Source organism: Tenrec ecaudatus, chromosome 10 (assembly GCF_050624435.1).
Source record: "Tenrec ecaudatus isolate mTenEca1 chromosome 10, mTenEca1.hap1, whole genome shotgun sequence".
NCBI classification, from domain to species: Eukaryota; Metazoa; Chordata; class Mammalia; order Afrosoricida; family Tenrecidae; genus Tenrec; species Tenrec ecaudatus.
Genome location: NC_134539.1, coordinates 64,790,278 through 64,808,357, shown reverse-complemented (window position 1 = coordinate 64,808,357; position 18,080 = coordinate 64,790,278). Strand labels below are relative to the sequence as shown.

At 47.2% G+C, this 18,080-nt stretch overlaps 1 protein-coding gene across 1 annotated transcript in view; it reads right to left on the bottom strand.

The window, feature by feature from the left end:
- PRUNE2 (prune homolog 2 with BCH domain) overlaps window positions 1-18,080 on the bottom strand; it is a 308,041-nt gene that overhangs the window by 85,997 nt on the left and 203,964 nt on the right. The window contains exons 9-10 of the mRNA XM_075559541.1: window positions 10,945-17,983; window positions 9,563-10,325 (exon numbers count right to left, since the gene is read on the bottom strand). Of these exons, the coding sequence (XP_075415656.1) occupies window positions 9,563-10,325; window positions 10,945-17,983 (7,802 nt within the window). The remainder of the gene's footprint in view (window positions 1-9,562; window positions 10,326-10,944; window positions 17,984-18,080) is intronic.

Here is an 18,080-nt window from a genome sequence, read left to right as displayed (position 1 = left end):
TCTCCTCAGGCGTTGCTCTACACTCTATCGTGCCGGTAATGCTCACCTTTTTTGTGAATTTGAATTTTGTCTGAACTTCTCTCCCATTCTACCTGGGACCTGCATTGTTCCCCTGGTCAGAACAGTCTGCGATGGTGGCCAGGCTAGACTAGACGGTGTTTCCTGTGGTCTAATTTCTTCCTTGAGTCTTTATTCCAGATGAGAAATAAGATTTTGGGATATACTATAATATGCACCGAACTAGAAGACATGATGCTGAACGAAATAAGTAAATCACAAAAGGATAAACACTGTGCCTTCGTTTTCATTAAAGCTACATGAACAGGCAGATGTACCGAGAAGACTGTTAATTAGTGGTTAGCAGGGGTGAGAGGGAGAAGGATATTAACAGTGATGGAGCTGTCACATCGTCTAAGAGTAGGGTTGATCAGCTAATTATTATAAGTGCTTTCGATAAGTTGTATAGCTGTAAAAAGTTGAATTAGCAAAAATTGTGTGGTGCTTTTACAACAATGACAAGAAAGAAAGAAAAAAAGGAAGACTACTGGGTTGCTTGCAGATAACCACACACCCCAGGAGATGTGGTGTCTTGGTTGAGGTCGTGGTTTCATGGGACATCCCATTAATTAGCCTAATAATGCATGTTGAGTGCTCTTGTTCTGCCTGCAAGTCTGTCGCCTTGGGCCTGGAGTCCTAAACACCTGCAAATGGCCATCCAAGGCACAGCTGATCTTTATTCATCTGGAACAACAAAGAAAGGAGGAAATGGGATGTGTGGGTAATTGCCCCCATGAACAGCTGCCTATTTTGCCCTGAGACCAGAAGAACTGGATGATGCCTGTCTATTGTTACTGAATATTGTGGTCAACGATCTATAGAAGAATCCCTACCAAAACCGGAAAATGAAGAAAAGGATTTCAAGTTCTCACGGCCTCTAGGCTTTCTGGAGCCACAAAGTGTGATAAGCCCTCAAGCCTATTGTAACATTTAACGCCTGAAACCTTCTGAAAACCAAATCATAGTTTGATTTGATTAGGAGGAAATGCCTACCTTGAACATTGGCAACAGCATGATAAAATAAAAACTTGAAAAAAGGTGTACAAGTATGAAGGTCAGGTTATTTCTAAATGCTATGCTTTGAAAGTACACGCAACTGGCTCTTCTTCCCTCTCCTTGCTCTACCCTTTGCCCCTCCTGCTGCAAGTGTCTCCCACAGATGAAAGAATTATTGCTGTGCCCTTGATGACTAACCCAAAGGGTGGAACTTCAAACCCACCCAGTGCAGCTCAGGTGAAAGGGACGCCAATTTGCTTCTGTAGAGATCACCAATGAGGAAAATCTATGAGCCAGACCCAGCGGGATGACAGTGGCACCTGGGAATTCTTTTCTCTCACTGCTTAGCACACCAATTTTCCTTGCCCCACATCCACAGAAAGTCAATGTTTTTTTATATCAATTGTGACATTTCAATATCATTGGCATGATGAGCTTACACATATTCATGTTTGGGTCCTTGCGAGGGATAGAGCCGAATTACTCCATTTGAAAGGGACCCATCAACAATGCCTTCTTTAAATGAGCATCGAAGTGGTTTCTCATCTTAGAAAGGCCTGTGTGGTGCAGACTTCTCTGCGAGTCTTGTCTGTAACCCTGTGAAAAAGATTTTGAGCATCCACCACTGTCTTGGGTCCCATCCTGCGAGGGCAGGTCCATGGAAGAAAGGATACAAGGAGGGTATGAGACCAGCGAGGGTGGAAGAAGTAAGATGAATGAAATTACAGAGGCATTTTTTGCCAAGTGATAAGTAAGATAGCCCTATTCTCTAAACCAAACAAAAACGTGGGACCAAACAGCATGACCATGTGACCATGATGTTGGCAAAGGCCTTTGGGGGAGATCTATTCTGTGGAACCCGGATGTGATGCTTAAACCCTGAAGGGAGAGAGGTTGTCTTCGTAGCACCTGCTATACACTTTACGAGCAAGTGTCAGTAGGTGAAATACCAGGAGGAAAGGCACCTTTCTGCTGCCTTCTAGGGTTTTAAAAATGCTTTCTTTCTTCTTTTCAAATACTTTTATTGGGGGCTCTTACATCTCTTATCAAAATCCATACATTCATCCAGTGTGTCAAGCACATTTGCCATCATCATTTTCAAAACAGTCTCTTCCCACTTGAGCCCCTGATATCGGCTCCCCAATTGTTCCCCCCCCTCCTCTGCCCTCCCTCAGGAACCCTTGATAAGTTATAGATTACTATTTTCATATATTACATTGTCTTCGGTCACCCCTCACTCACTCTTGCATTATTCGACCCCCTGGGAGGGAGTTCTAGGTTGATCTTAGTGATCTATTCCCCTTTCTCCCCAACCTCCCCTAATCCTCCTGGTATCTCTACTCTCATTGTTGGCCCTGGTTGGGGGAGTGGGGTATCTATCCTGGATTCCCTGTGTTGCAGACTCTTATCTGTAGCAGTGTGCATGCTTTGGTCTAATCTGATTTGTAAGGTAGAATTGAGGTCATGATAGTGGGTGAAGGAAGCACCAAAGAACTAGAGGAAAGTTGTGTGTTTCATCAGTGCTATACTGCACCCTGACTGGCTCACCCCTTCACTTTGACCCCTCTGTGAGGGGATGTCCAATTGTCTACAGATGGGCAAAATGGGCATTGGGTCTCCACTCCATTCATCCCCCTCCCATTCACCTTGGGGATGATTTTGCTCTGGGTCTTAGATGTCTGGTACCTGATCCCATTGATACCTTATGATCACACCGTCTGGTGTGCTTCTTCCATGTGGGCTTTGTTGATTCTCAGCTAGATGGCCATTTGTTTATCTTCAAGCCTTTAAAACCCCAGACGCTATATCTTTTGATAGCTGGGCACCATCAGCTTCCTTCACCACATTTGCTTATGTACCCATTTTGTCGTCAGCAATCGTGTCAGGTGGGCAAGCGTCACAGAATGCTAGATTGTTAGACCAAAGTGTTCTTGTGTTGCGAGAGTACTTAAGTTGAGGCCCAATGTCCATCTGCAGCCTTAATTCTTAACATATAGATATGAACACATAGTTCTATTCTCCTCTCATTATATATATATATATTTACATATGTACATGACTGTATTTAGACCTCTATAAGTGTCCTTTCCCTCCTGGGTCTTTCCTCTATTTCATTTTACTTTCCTCTTTACCCACCATCATGTTTAGCCTTCATTCAGGTTTAGTAATTCCTTGCTGCTACATTACCCTTGATTAAGCCCCACTAGGAATCCTATGCCCTTCTCTGCATTGACTTTAGTTCACTTGTTGTTCCCTTATCCCTAAGTTGTTCCCTTATCCCCTCCCGCTTCCTTTCTCCCACCTCCCTTCTCACATATCTCCCAGAAGCATTGGTCCTATTCTTTTCTTCTCCAAATTATTTATCCCGCCTATCTTATGTAGACAGACATGCCGTTACATTAGTAAGTGCAAAAAGCTAAATAAAACAACAAAGGAAGTCTTCCTGCTTTCAAAATAGCTTGGGAGCTTAGACAGAAGGAGGCTGGGTGGGGGCAGGGCCACTTACTGATCTAGTACTCTCTGCCATGGAGGCCTCACCAGATGCCCCTGCTCTTTCTTAATCACTTGCATTCAGAATGCACAGAGACTCCAAGGTTCAAGATGAAACCCCGGCTTCTCCACTGTCTAACAAGAGTCCTGAACAGGGGATTCAACCTTCGCTTCCACACGTATATAATGCTTACCTCATACAGCGCTCAGTGTAAAGTGGGATTGAATATGAGTGCTTGGACTTGGTCCTCCAAACCCAACAAAACCACTGGCTTCAAGTTGATTCTGACTCCTAGTGACCCTACCTAGGAGTTCCAAGGTTGCAAATCTTTCCAGGATCAGGATAGCCTCACCTTTCTCCCATGGAGTAGTTGGGGTGGTTTGAACTGTCATCCTTGTGGTAAGCAGCCCAACACGTATTCAACCATGCCACCAGGTCTCCTTCTTGAGTAAAAACTTAGAATGGGCAGTTCGTCATAGCTTGAACTGGAGTTCCTTACTTCTCCTTTTCCCCAGGGCCTACGTATCGAGGAGCTGGGCCAGAAAGTCCCCACCGACTTGCAGTCAGATGTCTGGTAGCCTAACTGACCTTGATTTGAATACTGTTTCTGTCCTTGGGAAAGGTATTTAAGTTCTCCAAAGTTCATCGTCTTCATCTATGAGATGAAAACCAGACCATCACCAAGGAGCCCTGGCAGCATAGGGGGCTGTGCATTGGGCTTTTACCTACAAGATCAGCCCAATAGCTGCTCTGCAGGGGATGAGGCTCTCTGCTCCTGTAAAGGTTTATAGTCTCAGAAGCCCTGGGGAGCGGTTCTTTATGTCTGTCCTGTATAGTCACCATCAGTCTTAAATGGCTTGATTGATGGTAGTGGGTTATACTATGACCTACCTCATTGACTTTCTGGGAGGAATCCATGGAAAATGCATGCAATGATTTAACGGCTGAGGCTATCATGAAACTTAATAAGTGGTAGTAGTCAAGGTGCAGTCCCTAGTTTATTGTGCCAGCCTGGCTGATAAACACAAGTGGAATTAATTGAAGAGCGGAGAGATAAGTGGCTCCGTGAACCTCGCCTTCCTTGTCTCTCGCACTTTGATCATCTGACCAGTATACAACTGCCTTGTTTGTTCTGTGCCTCAATTTATAGGCTACACTACCTGTGGGACGCCTAGCCTGTGGACTGTGTCGCTGTAAGTTGAGGTCCCTTTAAGACCACATGATTGGAATGTACATCTCTGGAGCCGGGGACTGACGACGGTTGGTGACCTGGCTGAGGGTTGATGACCTGCCATGCTGTTTGCTGCCTGTGCTGGGATAGCCTAGCTCTCTCTACAGAGGACTACCTGGCGGCCCTCAAGACTTAAAGGACTGCCAGTGTCTCACAACTCTCTTACGGGAGTGAGTTGCACTGAGCCATTTGTACTGCTTTATAATTTAACTGTTCATTTCTTGTATTATATATCTATCTATCTGTATATAATTTAACAGTTCATTTCTTGTGTTATATATCTATCTATCTTTATAAATATAAATATATATAATTACTAGCAATCTGCCTTTGTCTCTCTAGAGAACCCTGTCTAACACACTAGGCTAGTAATAAACAGCACATGTGGCTGCTAACTCAAATATTGGAGGTTTGACTCGACCCAGAAGCATCTCAAAGAAAGGTCTGCTGATCCACTGCTGAATAGCAGTCAGTGCAAACTGGGAGCACAGTTCTATTCCAGCACACAGATCGGATTCAACAAACATGGGTTGCCATGAGTCAGAATCAATGGGACAACTGGCTCATGCATACATACACCTGGTTCATGCATGTATACACAGACCTTGGTCACTAACTGTCCTGATTGAAATTGCACACCGTCTTCTGTCCACCTTTCCACTGCCTTCATAACACCTCAATTTAACGTTGAATGACGAGAAAGGCTGGTAGGATATTCTACGTCAATGGTTCTCAAATTTCAGTATGCCTCCAAATCACCTTGAAGAAGTAGCACACAGATTGCTGAGCCCCATTGTCAATGTTTCTGAGCATTTGTATTTCAACCAAGTGCCCAGATGATGCTAAGGATGCTAGTCTGGGGACTCACTTTGAGAACCCTTGTTTTAGGCAATGGCTTATCTTCCCCAAACTTAGCCAAGAACTTTACACAGAAGGAAGATTCCAAGTGCATTCAGAGCACATCATTTGACAACTTAGCTACAGGACAAATTATGAGTAGGAAAAATGCCAGGAGGAAATGTATGGCCCCTCCCTCCGGTCTCCTCCCTCTAAGATGAACAAGTCTGTCTTGGAAGAAGTACAGCTAGAATGCTCTTTAGAAGCAAGGATGGAGAGACTTGGTCTCAGGCACTTCGGACATGCCATCGGGAAGGGCCCATCCTTGGAAAGGGCATCATGCTTGGCAAAGTAGAGGGCCAAGGCAAGGAGGACCCTCTCGGAGATGGCTGCACACCGTGGCTGCAGCAATGGCTACGGGGATGGCACAGACGTGGGCAGGGTTTCTTTGGCTGCTGTACGTAAGGTGGCATAACCCTGACTTCAGGGTATTTAGCGACAATAAAAACTTCCCAAGTTGTGTGGAAAGTTTCATGGCTGCAGGGGCTGAGCAAAAGAATAATGAGCAAACTTTTTTTTCATGTCAGAAAAGGTGCAAGTGGCAGGATCGAACGGTGTCATCCATTAGATTGCAGGGACACGTGTAAAATGAAGACCAGGGGCCAAATAATAGAGCAGCCAACTCAAGGGTGCCTGAGTTCGGAGCTCAATCTGTAGCCATGCCGGCAGGGCGCCTGGGATCCACCTGCTCCTCGCTTTCTGATCAAGAAGCTGGGCTCTCTCTGGAAGAAAACAGCTTGACAGAAGAAAAAAGGAATAGGCCAACAGAAAACGGCTGGATTTCTAAAGGTGCACTTGAATGCGGTAGGACGTTGAATTCCTTCGGTCACCCCGCTTGTGCTCAGTATACAACTACTCCTCTAGTTTTATTTCATGGTCCTCTTCTCCAGAGGAGGAGCATGTCGGGCTGCTAACTGCAAGGCCTGCCAGTTGAAACCACCAGACTCTCTGTGGGACAAAGACGGGCTTTCTACTCCCATAAAGAGATACCGTCTTGGAAATCCACAGGTGAGTTCTGCCCTGTCCTGTAGGTGCTCTGGGAGTTGACACTGACTCGGTGGCATAGGGTTTACCCGGAACTGCAAGTTGTGAATGCCAAGGCTATCCTGGACAAATTCCATATACACACAAATTAAGTTCATAGAATTTAATTTTCATGGAAGACTTGAAGTCCTCCAGCTCTACCCACTGACTTTACAGATGGGGAAACGTAAGCCAGAGCTTAATGCTGACATGTATGACTGGTTACTGGGAGTCAAGCACTCATATCCAGATTTCTTGATTCATAGGGTTTTATATAAACCAAATGAGGATGAAGATCTCATTTCTCTGCCAGGATTTAAGGAGGAACAATGTTTTACACTACACCCCTTCAATTCGGTTTCTTTTCAGAGCTAGCCTGGCTGACCCTGTAGAGGGAGCATTTCACCAGGATCACTGAAAGGAAATGAAGAGTTCTAAAGAGTTTCACCAAACCTGGAGGTTGAGGGGTGATCATCTGTTCCCTGAAATGACACTGGAGGCCCTGGGTGGGGCAGCAGGGTAAGTGCTTGCCTCTGAACTGAATGGTCTACAGCCGAATCTACCTAGAGGTGCCCAAGGAATGACACCCTGTAGAGCACAGTTCTACTCTGGCATACGCAGAGTCACCAGGAATCAGAGCTGACTTGATTATAACTCATCTAATTCTGATTATGCAGACCCTCAAACCCAAACGAGGTTGACTCGCTAATTTGGTGACAGCTTATAAAACATCCAGCTGAGGAAAGAACCAGAAGGCAAAGGATATCTATAGAGGTCTAAATACAGGCATGTACATATGTAAATATATGTATATGTAACAAGAGGGGGCTAGAACTATGTACTCATATCTATCTGTTAAGAATTAAGGTAGCCGATGCACATTGGGCCTCGACTCAAGTACTCCCTCAACAAAACAACACTTTGGTCTAATAATCCGGCATTCTGTGATGCTCAACTCCTCTATGCGATCACCGAAGACAAAATGGGTACATAAACAAATGTGAAGAAAGCTGATGGTGCTGGCTATCAAAAGATATAGTGTCTAGGGTCTTAAAGGTTTAAAGATAAACAAACGGCCACCTAGCTCAGAAGGAACAAATCCCACATGGAAGAAGCACACCAGTCTGTGTGATCATGAGGTGTCGATGGGATCTGGTACCAGGCATCTAAGATCCAGAACAAAATCATCCCCAAGGTGAATGGGGGTGGGGGGCATGGAGTGGAGACCCAATGCCCATCTGTAGACAATTGGACATCCCCTATAGAGGTGTCACAGGGAAGAGATGAGGCACTCAGCGTGCAGTACAGCACCGATGAAACACACAACTCTCCTCTAGTTCTTTGGTGCTTCCTTTACCCCACCATCATAACATCAATTCTACCTTACAAATCGGATTAAACCAGAGCATGCACACTGCTACAGATAAGAACCCACAACACAGGGAATTCAGGATAGATAAACCCCACCACCAAAAGGGCCAACAATGAGAGTAGAGATACCAAGAGGATTAGGGGAGGGTGGGGGGAGAAAGGGGAAACCGATCAGAAGGATCAATCTAGAACCCCCTCAGGGGGACAAACAATGGAAAAGTGAGTGAGGAGTGATGGAGGATGATGTAAGATATGAAAATAGTAATCTATAACTTATCAAGGGTTTATGAGGGATGGTGGGTGGAGGAGGGAGGGGAAAGAAATGGGGAGCTGATATCAGGGGCTCAAGTGGGAGGAGAATGCTTTGAAAATGATGATGGCAGCATATGTGCAAATGCGCTTGACACACTGGATGAATGTATGGATTGTGATAAGAGATGCAAGAGGCCCCAATAAAATATTTAATTTTTTTAAAGTGCTGATAAACTTGGCTTATACACGAGTATATACAGTATTCCACAAAAACACAAACAAAACCTTCCAGCCAATTCTTTCCCATTTATTATGAGGCAACTTCAAAAAGTGCATGGGAAAAATCCCATTTCCTGTCGAATCCCTTTGCCCATCAACTTTCTGAAGCCCTCTTGTATTCCACACTGGGATTTGGAGACTGCAAGTGAGCCCTGTTGCCCTTGAGTTGATTCTGATACGTGGCTGTGCCATGCGTATCAGAGCAGAACTGTGTTCCACAGGGCATTTAATGGCTGGGCTTTCAGAGTTCACCAGGCCTTTCTTCCAAGGTACCTCTGGGTAGACTCCAACCTCCAACCTTTAAATTAACAGCGGAGTGTGTTAACTGTTTGCATCACCCAGAGACTTCACTCATAAATGTTAAGGCCTTCATAAAACTAGAAACTCCTACAAGTAAACGAATGGCAGTGTGCCAGTCTGAAAACCCGAGCAACAAAACAGAAAGCATACATGCACCCTGCTAAATACTGAGTCCCAGAGTGTTTACTCTTGTTCATTCATTGTAAACGAGTGACAGGACTGTTCTGAGTTTCGGGTCTTACCCACTTCCCTCTCCCACCGTCCAGCAGGGGGTAGAAAATGAAGATAACCGTACCCACCACCTGAGGGTGGTAGAAGCAGTAACTAGGTTCATGTGTGCTCACTGCCTTGCACATAGTAGATGTGGAATCAACGGTAGCCCCCTCCCATTTCATCAGCTTGTTTTGTAAGAGTCGGAAGTAAAATGAGTAGATGGGGTCAGTGAGATAGACGGTTGGGTATGAAATTCTAGGGAGAACTTGAAAGGGGTTTTAGGGCTGTACATGGACACCAAGCATCATTAAGATGATCTGGAAGCTGTTTTTGTCAGTGGCGCTATTTTTCAATAACTACAAGCAAAGCTATATAGTCCATATTCTTTTGTTACTTTCCCGTTTCTAAATAAAACGATTTTCAGAAAACTATAAATCTAATTTTTTGCTTACCCATTTGGTCGTGGTTTGCTTGCTTCAAGGAACTCTGTTTCGGCCTCCACTTCTGATTCAGGGATCGTGTTTTTCTGAGACAGCTGTGGTGAAAGCATTTCCCATTCATTGTCATGGGCGACAGCCTGCAACATAACAGCATCTGGCCCAGCCCTGCTTCGGCTCTTGCTCTTCCTCGATTGGCCGCTCAGAGCAGAAGTTTCCGCTTGTACTAAAGTTTCTAGAGGCTTCACTTCTTCTAGAACCTCTATCTGGTAGGCTTTGCTTGGACTGGAATCTGAGACCGACTCTGTAACCTCTGCAGACTTTCCAGACCAAGCGATCCCAGCTTCCAGCTGCCTGGGGCTTCCTTCTGCCATCGGATCACCAACCTCATTGTGGCCCAAGACCATCCAACCATGTTCTTGCCCTGGACTTTCAGGAGAAGACCTCTTATCATCTTTGAAAACCCCTCTTTCTGAAGACGGGTCTTTTTTTTCATTGAAAGAGGCTGACTTAAATATGTCTGGGAAACTTGGTAACTGAGTTTCAGAGTTTGTGGGAGATTCTTCTAATCCGCATGTACTTTCTTTTCCTTCCCCAGCCTCTGGAGTTTGAGGTGATTGTTCTTCGTGGGTTATGAGTATGTAATCCATGTGTAACGCATGATGATCTTCATTCATCTTTGTGCATCTCTCTTCCGGGTGTTCCGACTTTAATTGCTCAGGGTCTTTGGTAAGAATTAATTTTTCCTCTTCCAACTCTAATCTCCCCTCGTGGACACCTGGAAGTGGAAGATGGGGAGAAGGGGAGGGTGAGACTGGATTTGCGAACTGTGCAAAATGGACCCATTTTAAGAGAAACTGTGAGGAAGAGTTTTCTTTTGCAGCTCTGTTTGATTTTCTCCCGCAGTAACAGAAGAACAAACAAATCTGTTTTGAAAGCAGCTCAGCCAGAATGCTCCTCAGAAGCAAGCATGGTAAGACTTCATGGACTTGGGGCATGCAATTAGGAAGGGCCAGTCCCTGGCGACATCGTGCTTTATACATTTGAGGGTTCCTTGAAAGAGAAGAAGACTCCCAAGGAGATGGATCGACCCAGTGGCTGCAACCATGAGCTCCAACCCAACGGCTCTTGTGAGGCTGAGGCAGGACTGAGTGGTGCTTTAATCTATCATACAAGGGGTCTCTCTGAGCTGCAGATGACTGGACAGCACCTAACAATAATAGCACATACTTACTCTGTATGCATTCCATGTTACACTGTTACTTGGGACACGGGTAAGCAAATGCAGTTATCTGTCTACACACACTGATAAAAAGAACGATCTTACAAATGCACTAGGTGAGTGGATCAGTTAAAGCAGCAGCCTCTTAGCCTTCCAAGGGAGGGCTGTTTCTTACCATATGGTGGTCCCATGTCTCCACCTGCTGGTGAATGAGAGTCATCTGTTTCCACATCCCAGTCGGTGTCATCAGGTGCAGATAAGTCAACCTGGGAGCCTCCTTTAGGAGGCAAAGAAAGGGACTCAGTGTCTTCAGAAATGTGCAGCGCCACCAGCTGGAGCCCAGGTTGTCCACTGGTGGTCTCTGGATGGTTTCCCTTGCCTCTTCGATCAGGCGGGGAAGAAATGACGAGTTCTGGGACCTCATTCCCTAGAGACTCACGCTCCGCAGGCCCAGCTTCCTCCATCTTTTGAGCACCAGGGGTAGGTTCTGTGAGATGGGACAAATCAAAAGGGGGTGTATAAGGTGCCACTGGTGCCTTCGGGATATCTTCCTCTGAAGGAGGGTCAGCATCATAGAGAAAGTGGTCAGGCTCTTTCATTAAGTCTTCATCAATGTTCTGGCCCATGACATCATATTCAAAATCACCCCACGAGGCTTCAGATGAGCAGATATCGTGCTTCCCCGCATCTCCATCAACCGGTGTCTCGGGATTGCCTTCTGATAATGTCAACTTACTCATGTCGTCAATTGTTCCTGTGGATGTGTTGAGACCGGAAGCATCACTGAAGCTGTGGTCAAAGCCAGTTGCTTCTAGACACATATCCGAGACCAGCAGAGTATCGGTGACCGAGGCAGGGCTCTGTGTAGCTGAAGGGTGCTCATGCTCGCTTCCAGGAGCAAAGCCCTCTGGGAAACCATGGTGACTGCCATCCAGAGAGGGGTCTGGGTGAGTCACAAAAATATTGGTTCCCACATTTTCAATGACTGGGACTGTTTTGCCCAACGCTTCCAAGGCTGGTGCACCATCCGAGCTTGTTCCCTTGAAATCTGCAATGCTGTCATCATTTACTTCCGAAGGTTCCAGAGAGGCTCTGGGAGAGGCAGGCAGATACACGCCATGTCTATTTGCTAGTTTGCTGCTTGCAGGCAGTGGGGTGCAGACAGTTTTAGAATATGGTCCTGAATCATATGGGACACATGTCTGCCCAGGCTCCTGACTAGAGTCTTCCTGCGCCTTCGGCTCGGTGACATATAACTCCCTGGGCTGGGCTTCATAGCCCATCTGAGTGTTGGAGTGGTGCTTAGTCCCCTGCTGTGCTTCAGGGCCATGGCATACATCGGGGCTGCTGGGAACCTCCAAGTTGCTATCCCGGCCATCGTGCGTCAGTATATCAGGGTTTTCACCATCTACTTTCAAACTGCAGGGCTGCTTTGCATCTATCCACAAATCAGGGGACACAGAGGCCAGCTGCCCGGTCTCCTGGAAATTGCCATGTAAAATGTCTGGAACGAATGTGCTCCGAGAGCCCTCACTAGGGGCAGAGGTCTGCCATCCTGAGCCTGATTTATTTATCAGTTGACTAGGTGCGCCGGCAACAGGGGCATTTTCTGAGGCAAGGCGTGCATTTGTAATTTCACTGCTGGGTGATTTTTCTCCTGCCCACCAATTTGTTTCTTGGCATTCAAACATTGCAACGTGAGACATAACACATTCATTTTCACCTGGAAATGTTGGGTATGGTCGGTCCCTGTCTGGCCGTGTGGTATCCTGACACGGCTCTGGAGTACATGTTTCAGAAGTGAGTTCATCGCACGCTGTGGAGATGAAGCTTTGCTCTCTGGGGTCGCTTTCTTTAGTTTGGTCCAGTGTTTCTAGTTGGTTATGCTCATCAGCAGCATCTGAGTCTGCCTCTTTTGGCTGAATGTTCCAAAGTAGTTCATGGGAATCCTTCCCATGACTGTCCAGAAAGGTGGGCTGATGCTTAGTCTCGAAAGGGTTAATGCACGGCGTTCCCATGGGCTCTGCACCACCACGAAGGGGGACTCCCCAGGGATCTACCTTTTGGTAGGCTGAAGAATTCATCTCTAACACATCCATTGAGCTTGAACGTTCCTCTTCACATGTCTGCTCAATTGCTCTGCCTTCCTGTGGAGAGGCAGTCCACCAGTCCACACTCTCAGCTGAGAAGCCAAGTGTTTCCAATGCAGAGTTGTTTGCAGGCCATAGTTCAGTTTGGGGAGATGTTTGCCACGGAGTATCCCATGTGGTCACTGTCTCAGTAGACGACTTTCTCTTCCCATCCACTGCTGTCATCTGCATGTCCCTCTCCTCTCGTGCTTGATCAGGGTTGCCTTCTAGAGCATCACGGAGTGGGTTTGACTTACTCTCATTCTCTGCTGGTTCTGAACCGCCCGTGTATGCAGAACCTTCCTGAGTATTGGAATCAGCTGTGGCCAAGAGTTTATCAGGCTCATTCAGTGACTCTAATTGTGGTGAGATATCCCAGAGATTGGAGCTACTTTGTGGATCATCTTGGGAAGAGTCTGACTTATTCTCATGCTCTCCTGGCTCTGAACTGCCTCCATATTCAGAACATTCATATACATCGAGACCAGCCCGGACCAAGAATTTATCAGAATCATTCAATGAATCTAATTGTGATGAGACATTCCAACGATCAGGGCTGCATTGTTGGTCATTGTGGAATGGGTTTGACCTATCCGCATCATCTGCTGGCTCTGAATGGCCTGTATGTTCCGAGCATTTCTGACCAGTGGGATCAGGGGTGCCCAAGAACATGTTAGATTTATCCAAAGACTCGAATGGTGGTGAGAAATTCCAGTGATCTAGGCTACTTTGTTGGTTGTTGTGGAATGGGTTTGACCTATTCTCATCCTCTGCTGGTGCTGAACTGCCTGTATGTTCAGAACATTCTTGAATATGGAGATCAACTGCGGTCAAGGACTGATTAGAGTCGTTCAATGAGTTCCAAGCTCTGGATTTACTCTGAGCATCTTGGCAAGTAGTCAAATGGATCTCTTTCTCCACAGACTCTCCATCATCTGCACAATCATCATCCGAGCCGGAGCTCGTTGAGCTGGGTCTGGCATCCCGTGGCTGCACAGTTTCAGAAAGGTCACCTGCATTATTCTCCTGATGGCTAATCACAAGATTTCTTTCCTGACACGCACTTGAGTATTCAGAATATTTGCCTGTTTCAGGGCTGGATAGAGAGGATAAAGAATCACCATCGGCAGAATAATTCCAAATCTCTAAAAATGTAGGCATTTGGCGCTCAAAGTTCTTTTCAAATCCTTCCATTCTGTTTGTCTCCAAGGCCCTAGTCTCAGTAATGGCTTCTCCTTGGCCCCCAGGGGTAATGACCTCGGATTCTTCCTGGTTGTGTCTACTCCAGCCATCTTGAGCCTCTTTATCATGCTCAGCATTGGCTAGGTGACTCCAGGAAACCGATGCCGCTGAAGAATCATTTAGATCTGGGCTAGATGTACTTGAATGTGTACATTCACCTTTACCATACTGACCGGGTGAACTAGCTTCTGGAAGGCTACTGTTGATACTCTTAACTTCAAAATTCTTAGTGTTCTCAGCACGTGTGCAGTTAAACTGCACATCCTTCTCTTTCAGGCCATCCCTAAGGCTTTGAGGAAATCCATGAGGTGGCCCTTCATTCCTTCTCTCTGGCTCCAGAAGGTTCCCTTCCTCCATTTTTTCCAGATCCGTTTCAGATAACGGTACATTTTCTGTTAAACTCATCCTTCTGGTATCTTCAGCAGACTCACTCACATTTCTGTGGTTCAGGGAGCAATTTTCATAGGTATCCTTTGCCTCCAGGTTAGTCGCAGACATTCCTATTTGGAAATCATGGGAATCCAGATGGCGAGATCCCTTCGCCGGCTCAACATCTCCCTCTGGTTCCTCTGCCCGAGGACTGGCCATACCCGAGGGAGAGGTGACTTTGCTTGACTCCATGCAGATTTCTGGATGCTCGGACGCAACTGGAGAGGAGAGTTCCTGCTCTGCTTCTCCTTTTCCAGAACTCCCTGAGGCACTGTCCTCCTCTGAGCTTATTTCCTCCTCCTCCTCCCCCTCCTCTTCCTCCTCTTCTTCCTCCTCCTCCTCCATGTCCTCTCGGTCAGCAGCGGCACCGACCTCATCTACATTTCCACTCTGCTCAGAGCTATGATCCTTCCACAGGTCTGAATGTGTAAGATGCCCTGGCTCCTCAGGCCTGGTCACCAAGGGCGCGGCATCATCCTGCAAGGGTCTCCTCTGCACGTCCTGGTTGTCAGGGTCAGGTGTAAGTGATGCGGACTGATCGACTTCACAGGCACCAAGCACATCTAGGATGGGATGGTCCTGAACATTTCCCGACAAACCAGGAGTTTCAGGAACTGATTTGTTTTGCTCTGAATCTGTACTACGTGATGAGCTGGGTACCATTAAGGATGACATGTCGTCATCTCTCATGACGGAATCCCAAATGCCGTTTGCGACGAGCTGCCCACTTTTCTCTTTCAGGGTATGATATTCATTGGCAGCAGTGTCCTTGTTGGATTGAGAAGAGGCGGGAAGTTCCCAGTCTACCTGATTTGCTTCTGGATACTCCACACTCCATGGTTCTAGCTGTCTCACTGAAAATCGGGTTTCTGATTCAGTCCCTTCCACCACATATCCTTGTGTTTGACCTTCACTGGAGATTGCCACCCCTCCACTGCAGTCATCCCAATCCAAGTCGTTGTCCACGTCAGAGATGGTCGCAGTGGACTGAGTGTCCTCCAGAATGACTCGGTTCCACAAGTCCAGGTTGTCAGGCATCCCTTGCCGGGAGTTGGTGCTGCTGTGTAGAAGTGTGAGTTGTCGATTGGTTTCATTGTACAGCTGCATCATCTTCGGGTCCTCATAGCTGGACTGGCTGCTGTCCCCAACATCACCCTCCAGAGAGACGGTCGCATCATTTGCGTGCTCGGGCTGCTGGGAATCCTGAGCTGAGTGGTAAGCCACGTTCGCCTCTGAACTGTTACCTGTATGCGGCGAAGCCCACATTGCTAAGTTCCCAGGTCCTGAGCTAATTCGATTTCTAGGGGGCTGCTCTGGCGATTGAGGGGGCAGTTGGGCCTCCTCAGTGGCAGAGTTAGAATCTTTGAACTCAAAGCCTTCTCCTTTATCCAATGGCTGGCTTCCAGCTTCTTTTTCATCTCCAGCAAATGTCGGTGATGTGTAAGAGTCAGAGGTGGAATAGTTGGTGTCTAAGGGAGAGGCCACAGAATCCTCACCTAAGTTGGATGCGCTGTAATCGGAGCATTTGTATGATAAGAAGGAATCTTCCCAGGGAGCTAGAATCTCTGATTGGCCTTTCTTGATGCTGTCTTCAAAAAGGTTCCAAGAAGCTACCTTTTCATGTACCTTGCCCTGGATGTTAGGGCCCACTAAACCACCCTGAACTTCCTCTGGTGGCTTAGATGGACTCCATGCCCAATGCACATTAGAACAGGGGCTTCCAGAACTAGAGTCCCTGTTCTTCTTGCCCCAGGTTTCTGAAGCGGCTTCAGTAGTCACCCCACCGGGTACCTGGTCTACTAGGTCTTCTGAAGGAAAAGAGAACCCCCTTTGTGGCACGGCCCCCTCATCTGGGTTCATCACAGCGAGGGTTTCACCACTCACGGGGTGCAGATTCCAGGTCATCTCCAAGGCTTTAGAATCACCTTCTGGCCCAAAGGCACTCCAGGCCGGGAATGCCCCTACTGCCCCGGATTCACTCTCATCTGCAGGGTTTCCCCAAGGCTCAGGCATTGCTGTTGGGGATTGTTCAGAATGCCACAAGGCGGAGAAGTCTTCTATCAGGTGGTTGGTTCTCGGAGGAGAAGCATCTGGCGAATGGGACTTCTCAGCAGGCAGGGTCTGAAGCTGCAAGTTCGCTTCGGCTTGTTCTTGATTCTCCCTGCTACCTCGTCCCAGGTGGCCACATTCAGAGTCCCAAGTACCTGATTTTGAGAATTGGAGATTTGGGGGTTGGAATACAGAATCTGAGGATCTCCTTTCAGCGGGGCTTGGTTTATGGCCTTTCCATGACTCGGGGCTCTGGAAGACAGATTCCTGTTCACTGGAACTCCATGCATCGGTCATATTTTTAGAGTCAATGTCAACACCCCCCCACCAGCTGCTGCATCTCGCACGGGCCTTGGCTTGCTTTGTGTGGCCACTGTCGACTACATTGTGCCTTCTATCTTCTGCATCGAGAGGGGCTTGTTCTTCAGTAGATGGTGAGCTTTCTACAAAGCTGTTCATAGGTGTTGGTGGAATTCTCCTTCCAATATGTTTCAACCTTTCTGGCGAAGGAGAGTCATCTCCCATATAATCTGTCACATTCAAATTTCTTTCAGAGTCATCTGTGGGACTTTCTTGTCTCTGGGGAAATGGCTCATCAAATTCTACAAGGCTCTCTTTGCCAGCTGTGGACAAATAACTAGACGCATGGATCTCTAGTTCACCAAGTCCCTTAGGACCCGTGGGGAGCTGTCCTTCTGATGAATCACTGTTGGGGAAGAAGTCATCTTCTGGGGAGAAGTCAGCAGAATGGGAAGATGGCTGGGACTGCCCAGAAGCCATGGGTGCCGGGTCAAAGTTGAAGAGATCAAAGGGTTCACTATGCTCTCCTGACCGTGCGTGCTCCTCGGCAACTGCCCCTTCAGGGATCGGGCTGTAGGAGTCAAACCCTGGGAGAAGGCTGTGGTGAGACCCAGCCCCTTCTCCCACTGGACTGTCGTCACTCAGGAACACTGAGCTCTCCTTGGACGACCGGCTGCTTCTAATGGTGGCCAGCCCACTATCTGGGCTCACAAGGTCAATGTTCACATCCACCTGAGCCTGGTTAGAATCATTGAGATCCGGAGGGTGTTCGATAAAATTCACCGAGCTGGGCTGTGGCTCTATGTCAGAGCCATACAACTCCATAATCCCAGAAGACCCCTGGGATAGTGGAGCACTGCCTGCGACAGCCTCAGTGGAGGACGTCCGGCTGTTGGAGACCATCTCTGGACACCGGCGATTGATGACTTCCTTGACAAGGAGAACAACTTGGTCACAAGTCACGGAGGGGTTCTCTTGCTGATACACCAGGATCGCATCACAGCCACACTCCAAAGGCTCCAGGTCCAGGTGAGGGCTCTGACACTCCTCCAGTTCACAGCAAATCTGTCAGGAGGCACAGAGGGGGGTGTGAGCACCAGGTGATCTTTGCTCTTTGTAACTGGTCTTAACAAATGAACTAATATAAAATCAACCTACGTTC